Source organism: Dermacentor andersoni, chromosome 10 (assembly GCF_023375885.2).
Source record: "Dermacentor andersoni chromosome 10, qqDerAnde1_hic_scaffold, whole genome shotgun sequence".
NCBI lineage: Eukaryota > Metazoa > Arthropoda > Arachnida > Ixodida > Ixodidae > Dermacentor > Dermacentor andersoni.
Genome location: NC_092823.1, coordinates 129,957,616 through 129,972,530, shown reverse-complemented (window position 1 = coordinate 129,972,530; position 14,915 = coordinate 129,957,616). Strand labels below are relative to the sequence as shown.

General features: G+C 45.5%; 1 protein-coding gene and 1 pseudogene across 2 annotated transcripts in view; both read left to right on the top strand.

The window, feature by feature from the left end:
• Positions 1-4,602: 4,602 nt before the first annotated feature.
• LOC140213485 (uncharacterized) lies at positions 4,603-6,933 on the top strand (annotated as a pseudogene).
• A 4,533-nt stretch (positions 6,934-11,466) lies between these two features.
• THADA (Thyroid adenoma-associated protein homolog) overlaps positions 11,467-14,915 on the top strand; it is a 102,100-nt gene continuing 98,651 nt past the window's right edge. For both annotated transcript variants that reach the window (XM_050192686.3, XM_050192685.3), the window contains exons 1-3: positions 11,467-11,730; positions 12,367-12,464; positions 12,564-12,682. In XM_050192686.3, coding sequence (XP_050048643.1) covers positions 11,655-11,730; positions 12,367-12,464; positions 12,564-12,682 — 293 coding nt within the window. In that variant the 5' untranslated portion in view covers positions 11,467-11,654. The remainder of the gene's footprint in view (positions 11,731-12,366; positions 12,465-12,563; positions 12,683-14,915) is intronic.

Below are 14,915 nucleotides of genomic sequence, written 5' to 3'. Positions count from 1 at the left end.
GAACAACTTTTCTTTTGACCTGCCGGGCTTAACGCGATCGGGCCTAGATTGAATAAAGAACCAGCTTTTTTGAGGTTTTTTGAGGTTATCGGGCCTGCTGGATGGCTCAAAGCTGGCTGTCAAGGCTGGAACTACGCAGAGCGGTGGTCTACCTTGACGGAAGAGTCTCGGGTGTAGTGACTGTCTTATCGCCTATAATCTCCCATAAAAGTGATTTATCGTGGCCGGGGCCGATCTGCAGATCTCGCATATATTTGTAGTGTGAACATCTGGGAAGATCCTGTTTAACTGGCCTTGATTGAGGTAAGAATTCGTTTGTAGCTGGCGGTATTTGTTGCATTTCTTCTTTTTTTAACGTGGAGTGATATTTTGGCATCCATGTGTGGCGGCTGCGTCTTGCTGCTGTTTGGGCTGGGGGGAGAAAGCAAACGCTATATACTGGTGCAGTAATCGGCACTTCTTTTAGGAGGTGAGGCGTACGCTTCCTTCCTCTGATGCTGGTATCTCAGCTTCACTGACGAAGTCGCAAATACACTGTGATTATTGTGGGCGCGGTGACAAACCAGTCCACGAAACCATTTTTTTAGTTGCTAACATGCCCAACTTTTGTTGCCACCCCTTGAAAAAAATTGGCCGTGCCTTAGCTCGGCTATGCCAGGATATACGTAGCGAAAGCTAAGGCATAGCATAGTTAGCCTTGGTTAATCTTGATTGCAAGTCCAGGTTAGGTTGTCTAGCTACGTTGCGTCGTCTATCCAGTCGTTCGGCGCGCTGTTCGTCTGTTTCTTGGGCGATTCGTTTCCTCGTCATCTCGTTCCGATGTCGATTCCAGGCCTCCGAGTTCCTGCTTATAAGAATTGTCGCCGTCCATACTGCCACCTCAACTGTGGTCGCGGCGCACGCGAGCTCTTCTTTTCAGTCCTCCGACATATTATCGGGCATGCGACGCAGCTGGCGAAGCGAGCGGAGGCGAGCGCAACGACGAGCAACGCAGTGTGACGTCATGTGCCTCCTCGGAGCATGGCCACGGCGAAATCGCAAGTTCGCGGCCAGTAAAGATTTCGCTTTAAAAAACGTTCTTCGTCCGGTACCGCTCCGCTCCGCGTTTGAAGGCAGTATGGCAGCTGCGTCTCACGCGGTTTCTTTCCTATTACGGGCTGGGAAAGAAATCTTTCTTGCGTACTAGCGCCACTAAAGAAAGAGAAGAGAGGCTCGTAGAGTTTTACCACAGCATGTATACTACAGAGCTGCCATTGGTCAGCTTAGCTTTATATGAACTCAAATATTCTAAGGGCTGGTGATCCGTTTGCACCCGGAATTGTCTTCGAAACATAGATGTGAAATTTTCTTACTGCCCTTACAAGGGCAAGACATTACAGTTGAGTAATTCTGTTCTGTATTACTTAGTCTCCTACTAGCATAAAATACCGGATGGAGTCTCTTGTCTTTCTCTTGCAGGAGTACTGCCCCTAATGTCTTGTCCAAGGAATCGGTGCGTAATACAAATTCCTTTCGCATGCCTCGTGATAAAAGCACTGGTGGATGTGTTAAGCTTTTCTATGCATTTCAAACACTCTTTCGCGACCTTCGCCCCACTTCACTACATTATTGGCCCCTTGTCAACTCTATCAATGATCCAGCTATTTCAGCATACTGCGGCATAAATTCTCTATAAAACCCTGTAAGCCACAGGCGGGAAGTTTTCATCTTTCCAGATATATATATATATATATATATATATATATATATATATATATATATATATATATATATATATATATACACACACATATTTCTTGCAGTCGAAGAAACTTCATGTGACCACGCAGAATTGTTCACTGAAGTGTCGGCCTAATATGATATAAGGAGACAAATTTCACAGCCTAGGTCCTCTTCTACCACCAAGAATCTGGCGTCTCTCGGTGGTGTAATCTTCCTTCGCTATCGCTAATACTGCTTCGCCTTTCCGTCAAAACTGCAGCCTCTTCTGTCCTTTTTTTTTGTGGGTGTTTGTGAGTCCGAGCACTGCCTCCTCTATGCTTTTGTGTCCGGCAATACGCTCTCCCAACGCCGTCGTACTCATAGAAACTCTGTGGTCGTACTCCCTCCTCTCTACTGCTCTCGGTGGCCGCGCGGGCGCGCCACGCAAACAGGGTAGCTGTTTGCACCACGCGAACAGGGGCTTACATTCGGGAATGCGGTCCTGTGCTTAAGGGCAGAAGTTCAGTAGAGACTAGAAGTAAATCAGAGAGCTGTTGGAAGATTAGCACTAGGTGCCCACGGGAGAACCACAAACGAAGCAGTACAGGGGGATATGGGCTGGGCATCGTTCGAAGCACAGGAAGCTCAGAGTAAAATCCTATATGATAAACGCCTGAAGAAAAATGGACGATAACAGGTGGGCAGCGATGGTATTGAAATACCTATACAGAAAGGGCGTTGACTCACAGTGGCGGAAAAGAACTAGGAAACTAACCAGTAAGTATGCAAGACGTGAGGACGGGAGAAAGAGCATTAAATGACAGTTTAAAAACGCGGAAGGTAGAAATTGGATAAATTCAATGGAAAAGAAGCATAGTGTTGAACTATATCGATACTGGAAACAGCAGATCAGGAAGGAAACGTCTTATATTAACTCAAGAGGCAGTGCCCTACTCTGAAGCTAGGTCAGGAGGCCTTAGAACGCGGAGCTATAAAAATAAATTTAACGAAGAAGACACATGTACTGTGTGTGGTAAATCTGTAGAAACAATAGAACACCTCATACTAAAATGTGATGGTATCCATCCCGGTGTCGATGCGGGCACAGTGACGCTTCCTGAAGCTCTAGGGTTCAGAGATAACAATAGTCATGTAAATAAATATGCGGTGGAAATTAGCAAAATGCGATTGGAGGATTGGTGGCTCAAAAGCAGAGAGGTGACATAAGGTTAAAAGTATAGGAAGACGTACTTAAAGAAAATGGCGAATTTAAATAACTTACAACACAGTTAAACAAAAATAAATGCTGAGCGTGGTGGCAACTGCCATCACTACGTTTCAAAGGGGACGCTCCTACCTTCCATCCATCCATTCAGCTCGCGCCGCTGGCGCTATCCTCTCGCATTTTTTTTCTCATACATTGTCAGAGCAGGCACTGGTTCTGTTCGAGTGCGTCACTGTGCGCTTTTAAAGCGAATGCTTTACTGGCCGCGAACTTGCGATTTCGCCGTGGCGGTGCTCCGAGGAGGCACATGACGTCACAACGCGGATATTTCTTTCTCTCTCGCTTATTATCTGTCAAGAAGACTGCTGCCTTTGCCGCACTTCTCGCTGTGCAGGGCCCAGGCAGTCACTCTCAGACTTCTGCAAATAAGCACTTACCCGAGCCCCGCGGCGCTGCACACAATGTACCCCGAACGGTTCCCAAGCCCGGACTGCCCTTTGGGTGGTGATTAAGCGGACTTCGAACTTTTCCTTTGGGGCTGCGCCTCTGCCAGTCCCCCTTTCACCCAAGAGGAAATTATGAAGCTAATTAGGGCCGAGGATCACACCTCTCAAATCCTGGCTGTCCAGAGGGCTCGCGAGAGGGCCGTCAGCTAGGTTTCACCTGATGGTCCCCGAGTGGGCCTAGCCAGGTGACGTTGAGTTTGTTTACGTCTATAGTGGACCAAATAAAGTTGTTTCACTCACTCACTCACTCTCGCTCGCTCCCTAGTCACTACTGCGCATGCGCCACTGGTAGCACCGATCCACAGGTGTTCCGCTGCTGCGCAGTGCCGCGCCTTTCCGCCGTCGCCGTTTGGTATGACGTCACACTGCGTTCCTCGTCGTTGCGCTCGCCTCCGCTCGCTTCGTCAGCTGCGTCGCATGCCTGATAACATGTCGGAGGATTGAAAAGGAGAGCTCGAGTGCGCCGCGACCACAGTTGCGGTGGCAGTTTGGACGGAGACAATCCTGATAAGCAGGAGGAGGCCTGGAATCGACATCGGAACGAGATGGAGAGGAAACGAATCGCCCAGGAAACAGACGAACAGAGCGCTGAACGACTGGCTAAACGCCGCACATTGCTAGACAACCAGGCTAACCTGGAGTTACAATCAAGATTAACCAAGGCAAACCGTGCCATGCCTTAGCTTTCGCTACGTATATCCTGGCATAGCTGAGCTAAGCCACTGCCATTTTTTTTTCTGTATGAGCGCATTTCATCTGAGATGGCATACCGTTGTGTGCCTCTGTGCAAGTCTGACGAGAAAAAGAAAACCGTCGGGATATCGTTTCACGAGGTGCCGTAGGACTTGGAGTTGAGGGAAAAATGGCTTGCTGCAGTCCCGCGGGACGGATGGACCCCAAACGACTCATCGTGCTACACAAAGGTTTGTAGCCGGCACTTTAAGCAAGAAGATTTTATCGAAGGCAAGAGACGAAGACTCAAGAAGGGTACTGTGCCGTCCGTGTTCGACAATTGCCCCCGTCATCTTCAGCCAAAAGCTCTACAGGAGATAAGTTAATTTATCCAGTGTAATCAAGCGAGCACGTGTTACCGTCGTGCTACAGACGGATGCTTCACAAGCTGTCGCGTCCCAATCGATCTTGCCGCCATCTTTAATATCTGGCGAACGGATGGCTGAGGTGGAAGAAGACGCTTCCATGGAGGCGTCATTTTGCGCGCATGAGCCGGCGGGCCAGTGCGACGCCCGGTATTGCGGAGACAATGCGAAGCGTGATCGAAGCGTCTAAGTGGATAACAGGGCGCCACCAAGCTTGCTGATTGCGGAAAGGACAAAATGGAAGCGGAAAGAAAGAGACCTCAAGATAAAGATCCAGCAACTTCTACAGAGCGTTGACAAATATAACCTGGAGCTGAATTGCCTGAAAAAGGACAGCCTTACGGATGAAATTTGTTACATAAGAAAGACAGCCTCAGAGAAACTACCTGCTGCGTTGTTTCTGCTCGACCAGATCAAGAACTTCCAGAAGAAAAGACCAACTTGGTCTGAGGAGACAACTCGCCATTGTGTTGTTCTCAGGCACTTATCAACAAGGGCCTACGAGCATATGCGGGGCAAGAAACTTCTGAAACGGCATAGCAGAAACACTCTATCTGCATATGTCGGTATTCAGAATGGAGAGACGGGCTTCACAAAACTTGTTGAAGCACGGCTAAGAACAGAATGCCAGAATTTGCAGGCACCCCAGTCCAAGGTGTGCTCGCTCATCGTTGATGAGATGCGAGTGAAAGACAAACTCCTGTACCACAAGCAGCAAGATTGTTTTGTTGGCCACATAGACCTTGGCTCGGCAGACCACAAGGATATTGTGTTAGCAAACTCGCTCCTGTGTTTCGTGATGAGCGGATTGTCCACGTCCTACAAAATCCCGGTAGGCTACATTTTTACCAAAGGGCTCACTGGCGCTCAACTGCATGAGCTGGTTGTCTTCATCATGAAGAAAGTGGAAACTTGTGGGTTTTGCATCACAAGGCTCGTTACGGACAACGACAAAGTAAATGTGCATGCGTTTAAGCTCCTGGGATATGGCTGTCTCACTTATCGGATTGAACATACTTGTGACCCTGAGTGACGCCTTTTCCTAAGCTTTGATCCGTGCCATGTTCTGAAAAATCTGCGCTCCCAGTTCTTGGCCTATGACATCGGGCCAAAGGAGAAATATCATCTTCGCATCTCAAAGCTGTCTACGGGCTTCAAAAAGACTTGACAATAAGACCAGGGCGCTACCTCAGTCGCAAGCATGTCTGCCCAAACAATATTGAAAAGATGAATGTCGGAAGGGCCGTGCAGGTGCTGTCTCCTGCTGCCTTGGAGCACCTGAAAGAACAAACGGGTCACACTTACAGCGTATCATTTGCTAGCGCAGGCCCTAGTGTTACATTCATGAAGTACATTTACCCTTGTTTTGTTTTTCATGATACAAGCAACACAACTTAGCACCGTCGTCAGAACTTTGCAGATGCCCGGCATTATGATGATGTTGATGATGACCGGCTCGAGTGGCTTGAAGCTACTATGCCGTTCTACTTGGAGGATTTGAAAAAAATATGTAGCCATCCGAAGGAGTTTTTGACCAAGGAAACATATGAAGCATTTCTCACCACTACGCGTTCAACTGTGGCATGCAGCAAATACCGGCTGAGTATTGAGAAGTTTTCATTCGAGCTTACGCGCAAATTTAACAGTGACCCCATAGAATCTCTCTTTGGGATATTGCGTATGTCTTCGGGTAGCAATGGTACCTTGGATGTCCGTGCAGCCCTTTAAGAACTTGAGAAAGTGCTTCAAACAGGAATTGCTGCCTCAAATGCACTTTCCAGCATTGCTTCGAAAGACACCGGCAGAACAAGTGCAGCCGCGATGAGAAATTGCAAAAACTGCAATGACTGTTCTAGAACAACTGAACACTACGCTCCTGCCTCTGCATTTGCCCTCCCTTCAGATTTCCGCGACAGTGTACATTGGAGGCTACATTGCTCGTGGTATAACAGTGCAAATGAACTGCGAAAACTGTGTAGGTGTTTGCAAAAAGCCAGTAACATATCATCCACTCCTGATATTCACTCGCAGCCAAGATCGAGGTGGATTGCTTTATCCTTCGTACCAGCTCCCATTTGCCCTTGACACCCTGCGGACGTTTGCTGAACACGCACTGAAGGAAAATCATGCCCTTGAGAAACCCCTCACTAGTCTTGTAGAACGTGAAATTCCTGCTCTCTGGCTCCAACCTGTTTAAATGCAAGGACAGTGACGAGCCGCAGAGGCTGAAACTCATGGAACTGATTTCTGTGCGGTTCCCGCGACCTCTTCTATCGAACTATGCATTCTCCGTGACAGACAAGCACGATGCCTATAGGTACTTCGCCAAAAAGCCTCTTTCAAGGAAGTGCCTCAAGCTTTGAAACAACAGCCAATGTAATAAATGCTGCTGTGACTTCTCGTACGCACCACGTTACACATTACTGCGCGGGCAGCTCAGGCCCCGCACACTCTCAAGTTTAACATGGATGGATGTTATGAGCGTCCCCTTTGGAACGGGGCGGTGGGTTGCGCCACCAAGCTCTTGCTATTATACTGCCTAATGTCCTACCTAGGTTAAACAATAAAAAAGAGAAAAAAACACTATGAACTACCCCAACCAAATTTTCAGATCCTCTATTGGGAACTTTGCTTTTGTACCTCTCCGCTTTTTGTCCTTTCCCTACTTTTCTTCCACCAATCCTCCAATCGCCTCTTAGTAATCCCCATTGCGGACATGTTTACTTTTCCACTGCTCTCGCTGAACCCAAATGCTTCAAGGAGGCCAGTGGTGCCTAAATCGACCGCTGGGTAGACTTCTTCACATTCTAATAAAACATGCTCCATAGTCTCGATCCCTAGCTTTACCGCAGCAAGCACATGCTTCTTCTTCCGTCTTATATCTCGCTTTATAGGTGCGTGTTCTAAGGCATCCCGACCTCGCTTCGAAAAGTAATGAGCTTCCCTTTCAGTTATCATAAATTGTTTCTTTCCTGATTTCGTTTTTTCCTCTTAAGTAGTTACTCATGGCAGGTTTCTTTTCCATTGCCGCCACCCATGAGATTATTTCAGCCTCTCTGACTTTCCGCTTGACGTCTTTTGTTGGTGTGTTGCCCACCCTACAGGCCGCATACTTGCTGGTAAGCTTCCTAGTTCTTTTGCTCTACTGTGAATCAATGTTTTTCCTGTACAGATACCTCAACACTCTCCCAGCCCATTTACTTTCTTCCATATTCTTCAGCCGTTCTTCATACTCAATTTTACTGCGAGCTTCCCTCACTTCAAAACTAGTACCCATATCACCCTGAACAGCTTCATTTGTAGTCTCTCTGTGAGTGCCCAATGCGGGGCGACCCACTGACCTTTGGTTCCCGTCGAGTCCTGATTGTACCCCTCATTTAAAGCAAACAACCGCATTTCCCAAATTAAGTCCTGGAACCATTACACCTTACCACATACCTCGGAGGACCTCGTACCTATTGTATCCCCATAGCGCTCTGTGCTTCATTATGACGTATTTCTCTTCCCCTTCACTGTTATTGTTTTTTTCCTGTGTTTCCACATATCTGTTGCCTTCGTTTATCCATATACCAAGATATTTATATGCTGCTACCCGAGGTGTTTCCTGGCCCTGTATCTCCACTGTCTGTTCAATGTTTTCGTTGGATACCATAACACCTGATTTTCTAACACTAAATTTCAAACCTAAATTGTTGCCTTCCTGCCCACAGATATTAGCCAGACGTTGCAAATCACTTTGCTTGTTAGCTAGCAACACAGTGTAGTCCGCATAAAATAAACCTGGGAGCTGCTGCTCTATTACTGTACCCGCCTGTTTGTATGAGAGATTAAACCCGATATTACTTCCTTCTAGCTCCCTCTCCATCCTCACCATGTACATCATAAACTGCAGCGGGGATAAAGGGCACCCCTGCCTCAGTCCCTTGTTGATTTGAACTTTCTCCGCGCTTCTCATCCCTTCCCATTCAACGCAAACTGTATTTTCTAAGTAAAGCTCTCTCAAAAGCTGTAGACAATCGTTACCTAAGCCTTCCCCTTCCAGAATATCCCACAATGTGTTGCGGTCTACGTTGTCGTATGCTCCTGTAATGTCCAAAAAGGCCACATACAACGGTCTGCTTTCTGCTTTTGATATTTCGATACACTGAGTAAGAACAAACAAGTTATCATCCAAACGCCTACCTATTCTAAAGCCATTCTGAAGCTCTCCCAAAATGCCATTATTCTCTGCCCATGCTTGAAGCTTTAATTTGATTGCCTGCATTGCTAACCTGTATATTACCGATGTAATGGTCAACGGTCTATACGAGTGAATTCTGTCTTTCTCCCCCTTACCTTTATAAATTAAATTCATTCTACTTTGTCGCCAACTGTCTGGTATTCGTATATCTCTTAAAATTTTTTCCACTGCTTTCACCAGAGCTTCCTTACTTTTTGGTCCTAGTTCATTAATCAGCCTAACGGGAACCTCGTCTAGCCCTGTGGCTCTTAGGAATTTTCTCTTTGGCTTTCTTCCAGTTGAAATTTGTCGCACCAGGTCCTTTTCCACCTGGGTCTCTTTCATGCTCTTTTTTTTCAGATACAACCTCGTCATTGCCTTGGAAAGATTCGGCTGTTATTTTTCGGATGTTTCTCCTGATGATGATGATGATGGCCTCATGTTATGGCTCATACCCACACTGGGGGATTGGCCAAGAATTGAGTGCTGAAACGTTCACCTTCTCCTTCCACGTTCACTTCCACGTTCACGTTCCTTCCACGTTCACCTTCTCCTTCCAGTCTGTTTTCATCTTCGACTCTTCCACGTTCCTTCCAGTCTGTTTTCATCTTCGTTCACTTCCACGTTCACGTTCCTTCCAGTCTGTTTTAATCTTCATTCACTTCCACGTTCACGTTCCTTCCACGTTCACCTTCCTTCCACGTTCACCTGCTCCTTCCAGTTTGTTTTCATCTTCGTCTCTTCCACGTTCCTTCCAGTCTGTTTTCATCTTCGTTCACTTCCACGTTCACGTTCCTTCCACGTTCACCTTCTCCTTCCAGTCTGTTTTCATCTTCGTCTAGGATATGTTGTTATATTGTAGTTGACTTCCTGCCTAATAATTTTATGTGGTTCCAAAATATTCTAGGTGCGGCCTTCTTTTTCTCACGTATTTCTGACAAACAACGTTCACTTTTACCTTTTAATTTTGCTTGCACCAGTATTTGAACCATAGACTTTTTCTCTCGGTATATTTTACTGGTTACTTCATCATGCGGCAACTGCGCCTTCTTTGCCTGCCTGTGCTCTCGAGATGCTTTCTGTCGTTCGGCGATCGCTTCTCGTATCTCCTTGTTCCACCAGCTTTTCGGTTTCTTTTTTTCCTTTCCAACGAACATGTTGTTTCTCTTTCTGTATTTCTGTCATTATTACACTTAGAAGCTCACCATATTCCCACTCTTTACTTGGTCATTTGCCAAGTTCTTCCTCGACTCTAGTGACTATATTTGCTATTTTTTCAGCGTTCAAATTTGGACTGGCCATTTTGCGCTCCTTATTCTCTTTCCCAATTACATATCCCATTTTCAAAATGATGCGTTTATGGTCCCTCCCTGTGCTGCTATGCCCTTCCTCATCAACGACTATTTCTCTCAACTTACCATGAATTCCTTCTGTCATCAGACAGTAATCAATGGTCGTTTGCCGGTTTCCCACTTCCCACATGATCTACCCTTCACACTTAGGCCCTGTGTTCACGATAACGAGGTTATGTTGCTCACAATTGTCTAGCATTGACTTCCCGTTGTTGGTATAGCCATCTAAATCCTATATGTGGGCATTCATGTCACCTAATAGGACAATTTTAGCACCATTCCCGAAACCCTTAATATCAGCGCTTATATGCATACCACTAACTCTTTATTCTTCTCTGTACAATTTTTTTCCGGTCCACAAATTAAATACGTATCGCCCAGCCAAGTTTCTTTCCCACTCATTGTACCTGATAACCAAAGATGCTCTTGACATTGTGAATTAACTCTTTTCCATTTGGCTCCCTGATGGATGAGCATTCTCCCCCCTCCAGTTCTTTCCGACTTTATAGTTCTGTTGCACCCTTCCCAAACATAATTCTCAATAACTGGCGGCTCTTCTGAGTCTCTAAGGTGCGTTTCTGTATCCGCATACACCCATATTTGTTCTCTATGTAACTGCTCCTCAATCTCTGCCCACTTTTCCTTTCTTCTGCCGCCCTGCAATTTTAAGTAGCCTATTGCATGGCATGGCTTGCTTTCCTCCTTTTTCTGTTATCGACGGCGATGCTCTTCTGATGTTCCCCTAAGGGACCTTCTTCATTACTATCTACTCTGACCTCCTGAGCACCCGCGGGCCCCCTAAAAAAGCAACAGCGCGACCACCAAGTCGCCAGCCCACTTCTCGTGCCAACCCGTAATTGAAGTGAGTCTCGTCTCGTTTAAAACCACAACTTCTCACTTCCCTGTTTACTTCGACAACCTCGAAGCCTTTCTCTCGGCTCATTTTCCATATTGCCTCATTAGCAGCCACTACGGCTCTTTGTACGTGACTGTCACGTACAGGCACCGTGCACACCACGATCTGCACCTCGCGCAAGTCGTCCACCCGCTTCGCCAAGCGCTAGGCTACTCTTGTCCCTTTCCTGTTTAGGACGTCATTTAGCCCACCTGCTACTATGACAAGGTTGCGCACTTGGGCATTTTCTGCGAGCTTTTCTTTTGCTCGCTCCATGACAGAACTCAGTGTCCGCCCTGGAAATGTCCAACAAATGGCCACGTAGGGCGACCATTTTTTACGTTTGTGCTTACGAGAAAAATGCTGAAAAATGTCTACTCAAGAAGAAGGCACCTGCATGCGCTCTCTAGCGCGTTTTACAATCACATGCTCGGCATTAGCCAATGGTATGGCACGACTTGGCTCGTCGTAAGCATCTGCGTTCGTCCATGTCGGAGCACATGGTGAGCGTGTGCACTGTGCCGTCAGTCATATGGGAAGCCGAACTTGTCAATCTTCGCACCGATCGCAGGCTTCCTAGGGCTCTCACGCAAATGAGAACCCATCTCTTTTCCATCGACGCCTTCAGCACACGATAGTCTTCCGTTGCGTAGAGCGATATGGCCCGCAAGAAAGGCGAAACGCTGAAGCCTGCGCCGGTTCAATCGGCTCAGCATGTGCTCGACCGGCTCAATGGTAAGCTTCGCGTTTATTTTCTTCCTTTTCACTTACCTGTGCTCTATTTCACGAAGTGTTTATACATTACGCGTGGCTGCTAAGAATATATGTATAGTGAAGCTGGGAGGTGTCCTTGTTTTGAAGCGACGGTTGTTTTTGGCTTCGCCGCGGTACAAATTTACCTCTGTGAACGCAGATCGACAGTCACCGCGGGCGGAAATGTGTGGCTTGTTTTCAGGTTAAAGCTTCTAGTTTTTTTGTTGTTTTTAATGAAGCTGAACAGGGACGGGATGAGATCGAATGTCGGCATTCGAGAGCAACTGCCGCAGTTCTGTCAGAAAGCAACGGAGCGATGAAACATTTAACTTGATGGCTCGCTTTAGAGTACGCGCATACAAGGATGTAATGATTTAGTTTCAGATCGCACACAGCGACCTTAAACGGCATATTTGCGTTTCGTGTCAGCGGCGCGTCATTGCATTGTATTAGGTCGCCGTGTCAGTGGTCTGTCAGTATACTACTACGAGCGGCATGCGTTCATGTATCTTGGCCGGCACGTTACTCGCGAGAATGTCTAACCTTTCAGTGATGAACAGCGGGCTCTTTACCGGTCACCCAACATTGATTGCATTATCTTTCCTTGTCGCTATGCAGATTTTCTAGTAAAGAATCCCAGCAGCAGCCTTCTTGGAGAGCTCTATCAGACACTGGTCAGCTCTGATGGCGTGGAGCAAGTGGCTGCCATAAAAAAGGTTTTGTCTCATCTTTATGTACTACTAAAGCCGTTGTGCTCACATACAAAAGCTGCTCTGCGTGTTCTAGGTGCAGCTTACCAAGCTTTCAACTTCCAGATTGAACAAGAGCTCCAGCAGTGCAAGGATGTGGTCCTGCAGGAACTAACCGTGGAAGTTCTGTCCAATGTTGTTATCACGGCCAGCCATGGGCAACACGTCAAAAAGGCTGCGTTCAGGTTTGCATTGGTGTTCTGCTTTGCAGTTCGTATCTTTGAGCGAGTTGATAATGTTTGCAAGAAAATTTTTGTGTCGGAAGGGAACTGAAACAATGAAAAGAAGGCACTCAAACACTTAATGTAATGGCCTGTTAGCATTTGAAACATTCCGTTACTTGTCTCCGTGTTATGCCACATGTTAAGTGCAGATTAGCAGTGCACATTGCATTGTTTGTTGTGGTAATTCTAAATGTTAATATCTGTGCTAAAAGTTTGTATTGAAGTCTACACTGTTCATAATGTTGTCCTGAGCAAAGTGGACAGTTCTGTATACTCTTATGTTTTGATTATCACTGATCCCTTGCATCAGCATCGCATACTTTTTCGAAATAACTTAGTAAATACATGTATTTATTCTATTACGACTGAAACCATGTGTACTTAGTTCATTGGAGTGCTCACCTGTAAAAGGCAGTAGTAAATGTGCAAGAAATGACCACATAAAGCAGTGCACACATAAAGCAGCAGTACAGATGCAGTAATGCAATGATTTAACTGCAAAGTGCTACCTGTGGTTGCAATGAAGAAGGTGGCATTGCACAACCCAAAGATTCAGAATTTGCAAAGTGCTGCAAAGTTTCAAAGATATTGGCAAATCAAATGATCTTAACGGGACCTGTAAGCAGTGTAAGGACATTTGCCATACGATGGGCTGTATTAAAAAGCTGAATAAACAGTGAGCACCTTTGACGCTTGAGAAGTGCAAGGTGAGAATGCTTAACAGTGCTGTTGGTATTTTGTGCCTGTATTTGGTTTTTGAAAGAAACACAGATCCTGGGACCTTTTCTTGGAATGACATGGTCATTGTGAAAATATTTATTATATTAAGAAGAGTTTTATACCTCATTATACACAAGTGTTCTAAGTGGCCTTGTTTACTCACTGCCGTTATCCTGAAAGGCCCTGCAGTCATAGGGGCTGTTGTAAAAGCTTCACCTGTTTGTGTTCATATTGCTTGTTTCATTCAAAGGGGGGATTTAAAAAATATCCACGCGAGACCTCTTGTACATTATTGTGCACGTTTTCTTCAGTCTTCTTTTAATACTAAATGTTAACTTGGAAGTGATTACGTAAAATAATTCACCCTGAATAAAAAATCATGTACATGTGAAACTGTAAGAAATAGGTTTATTCATATTCTTGCCACCAGTTTTTGTGAAACTGACACTGCTTTGATATAGACTATTGTGTTGCCACGCAGACGATGAAAAACACCCATAAAGTGTTTTTAATACCACGCGCTCAGCATCAGTGAGCCAATGTACCACACATAGTTACATCTTCATCTCTGTGTTTAGACCATGAAAAATGGTTTTCACAACCAGAAACATAAAAGAGTGGTTACTTTGTTCACATGCATGAAAACACTGCTTTCAACTTATAACTGTGGCATCTTACTTACTCTTCCCTTATACTCTTCCTTTATCTGGCCCAAAAGAATAAATCAAGTTGATTGACAGTTTTTTGGCAGGTTGTTAAACATTGCTGTTGGAATTCTTCCTTCAAAAACACCATGCTAAATATGAAATGACAAGTGCACTTTAACTATTCATCAGATTTGACTATATTTGGCACATTCTGGAGTCTGGAAAAATAAAACACCAACAAAAGGCGTCATCAGAACTAGCCTTTAGTGCTCCTAGCACTTCGGCAATCAAACAACACAAAATTTGCATTTTGTCAACTTTGCAACATAATTTTTAAATGGTAGCAGCAGCGAAAACAATAGCTTCTGCTGTGTCTGTCTAACAGATAGCGGGCAGAAAAAGTGACGACAAACGGGTGCTCAATCTCTTTTTCTGTGTTACAGTGCTACATTTTGTCATGATACCAGTTGGTTAAGAACTGAATTGAAAGCAATTGTGATCCTGAGCTACCTTTGGGTTTGAGTAATATAAGTTTGCCACGTGCAAAACAAAGTTCAAAGTTTAGCATGTGTCCTGTTGTCTTCACTATGCTCATGGGTGTCCAGTACTTTCCTGTTGGAACAACGAATTTTACAAATTTTTTTATTATGAAAATATGCTTTTAGAGCTCAGCAAAATAGTGGCTCTCTTGAGTTTTCAACTTTTTCGATCATGGAAATCCAGCTGAACTTTGTAGCTGGAGTTGTGGGAAATTCTGAAACTGGTTTGCTGGAAACCCCACTGCAAAACTTCAACGTTTATAGCATTCCAATTCTCATTTAAATTTT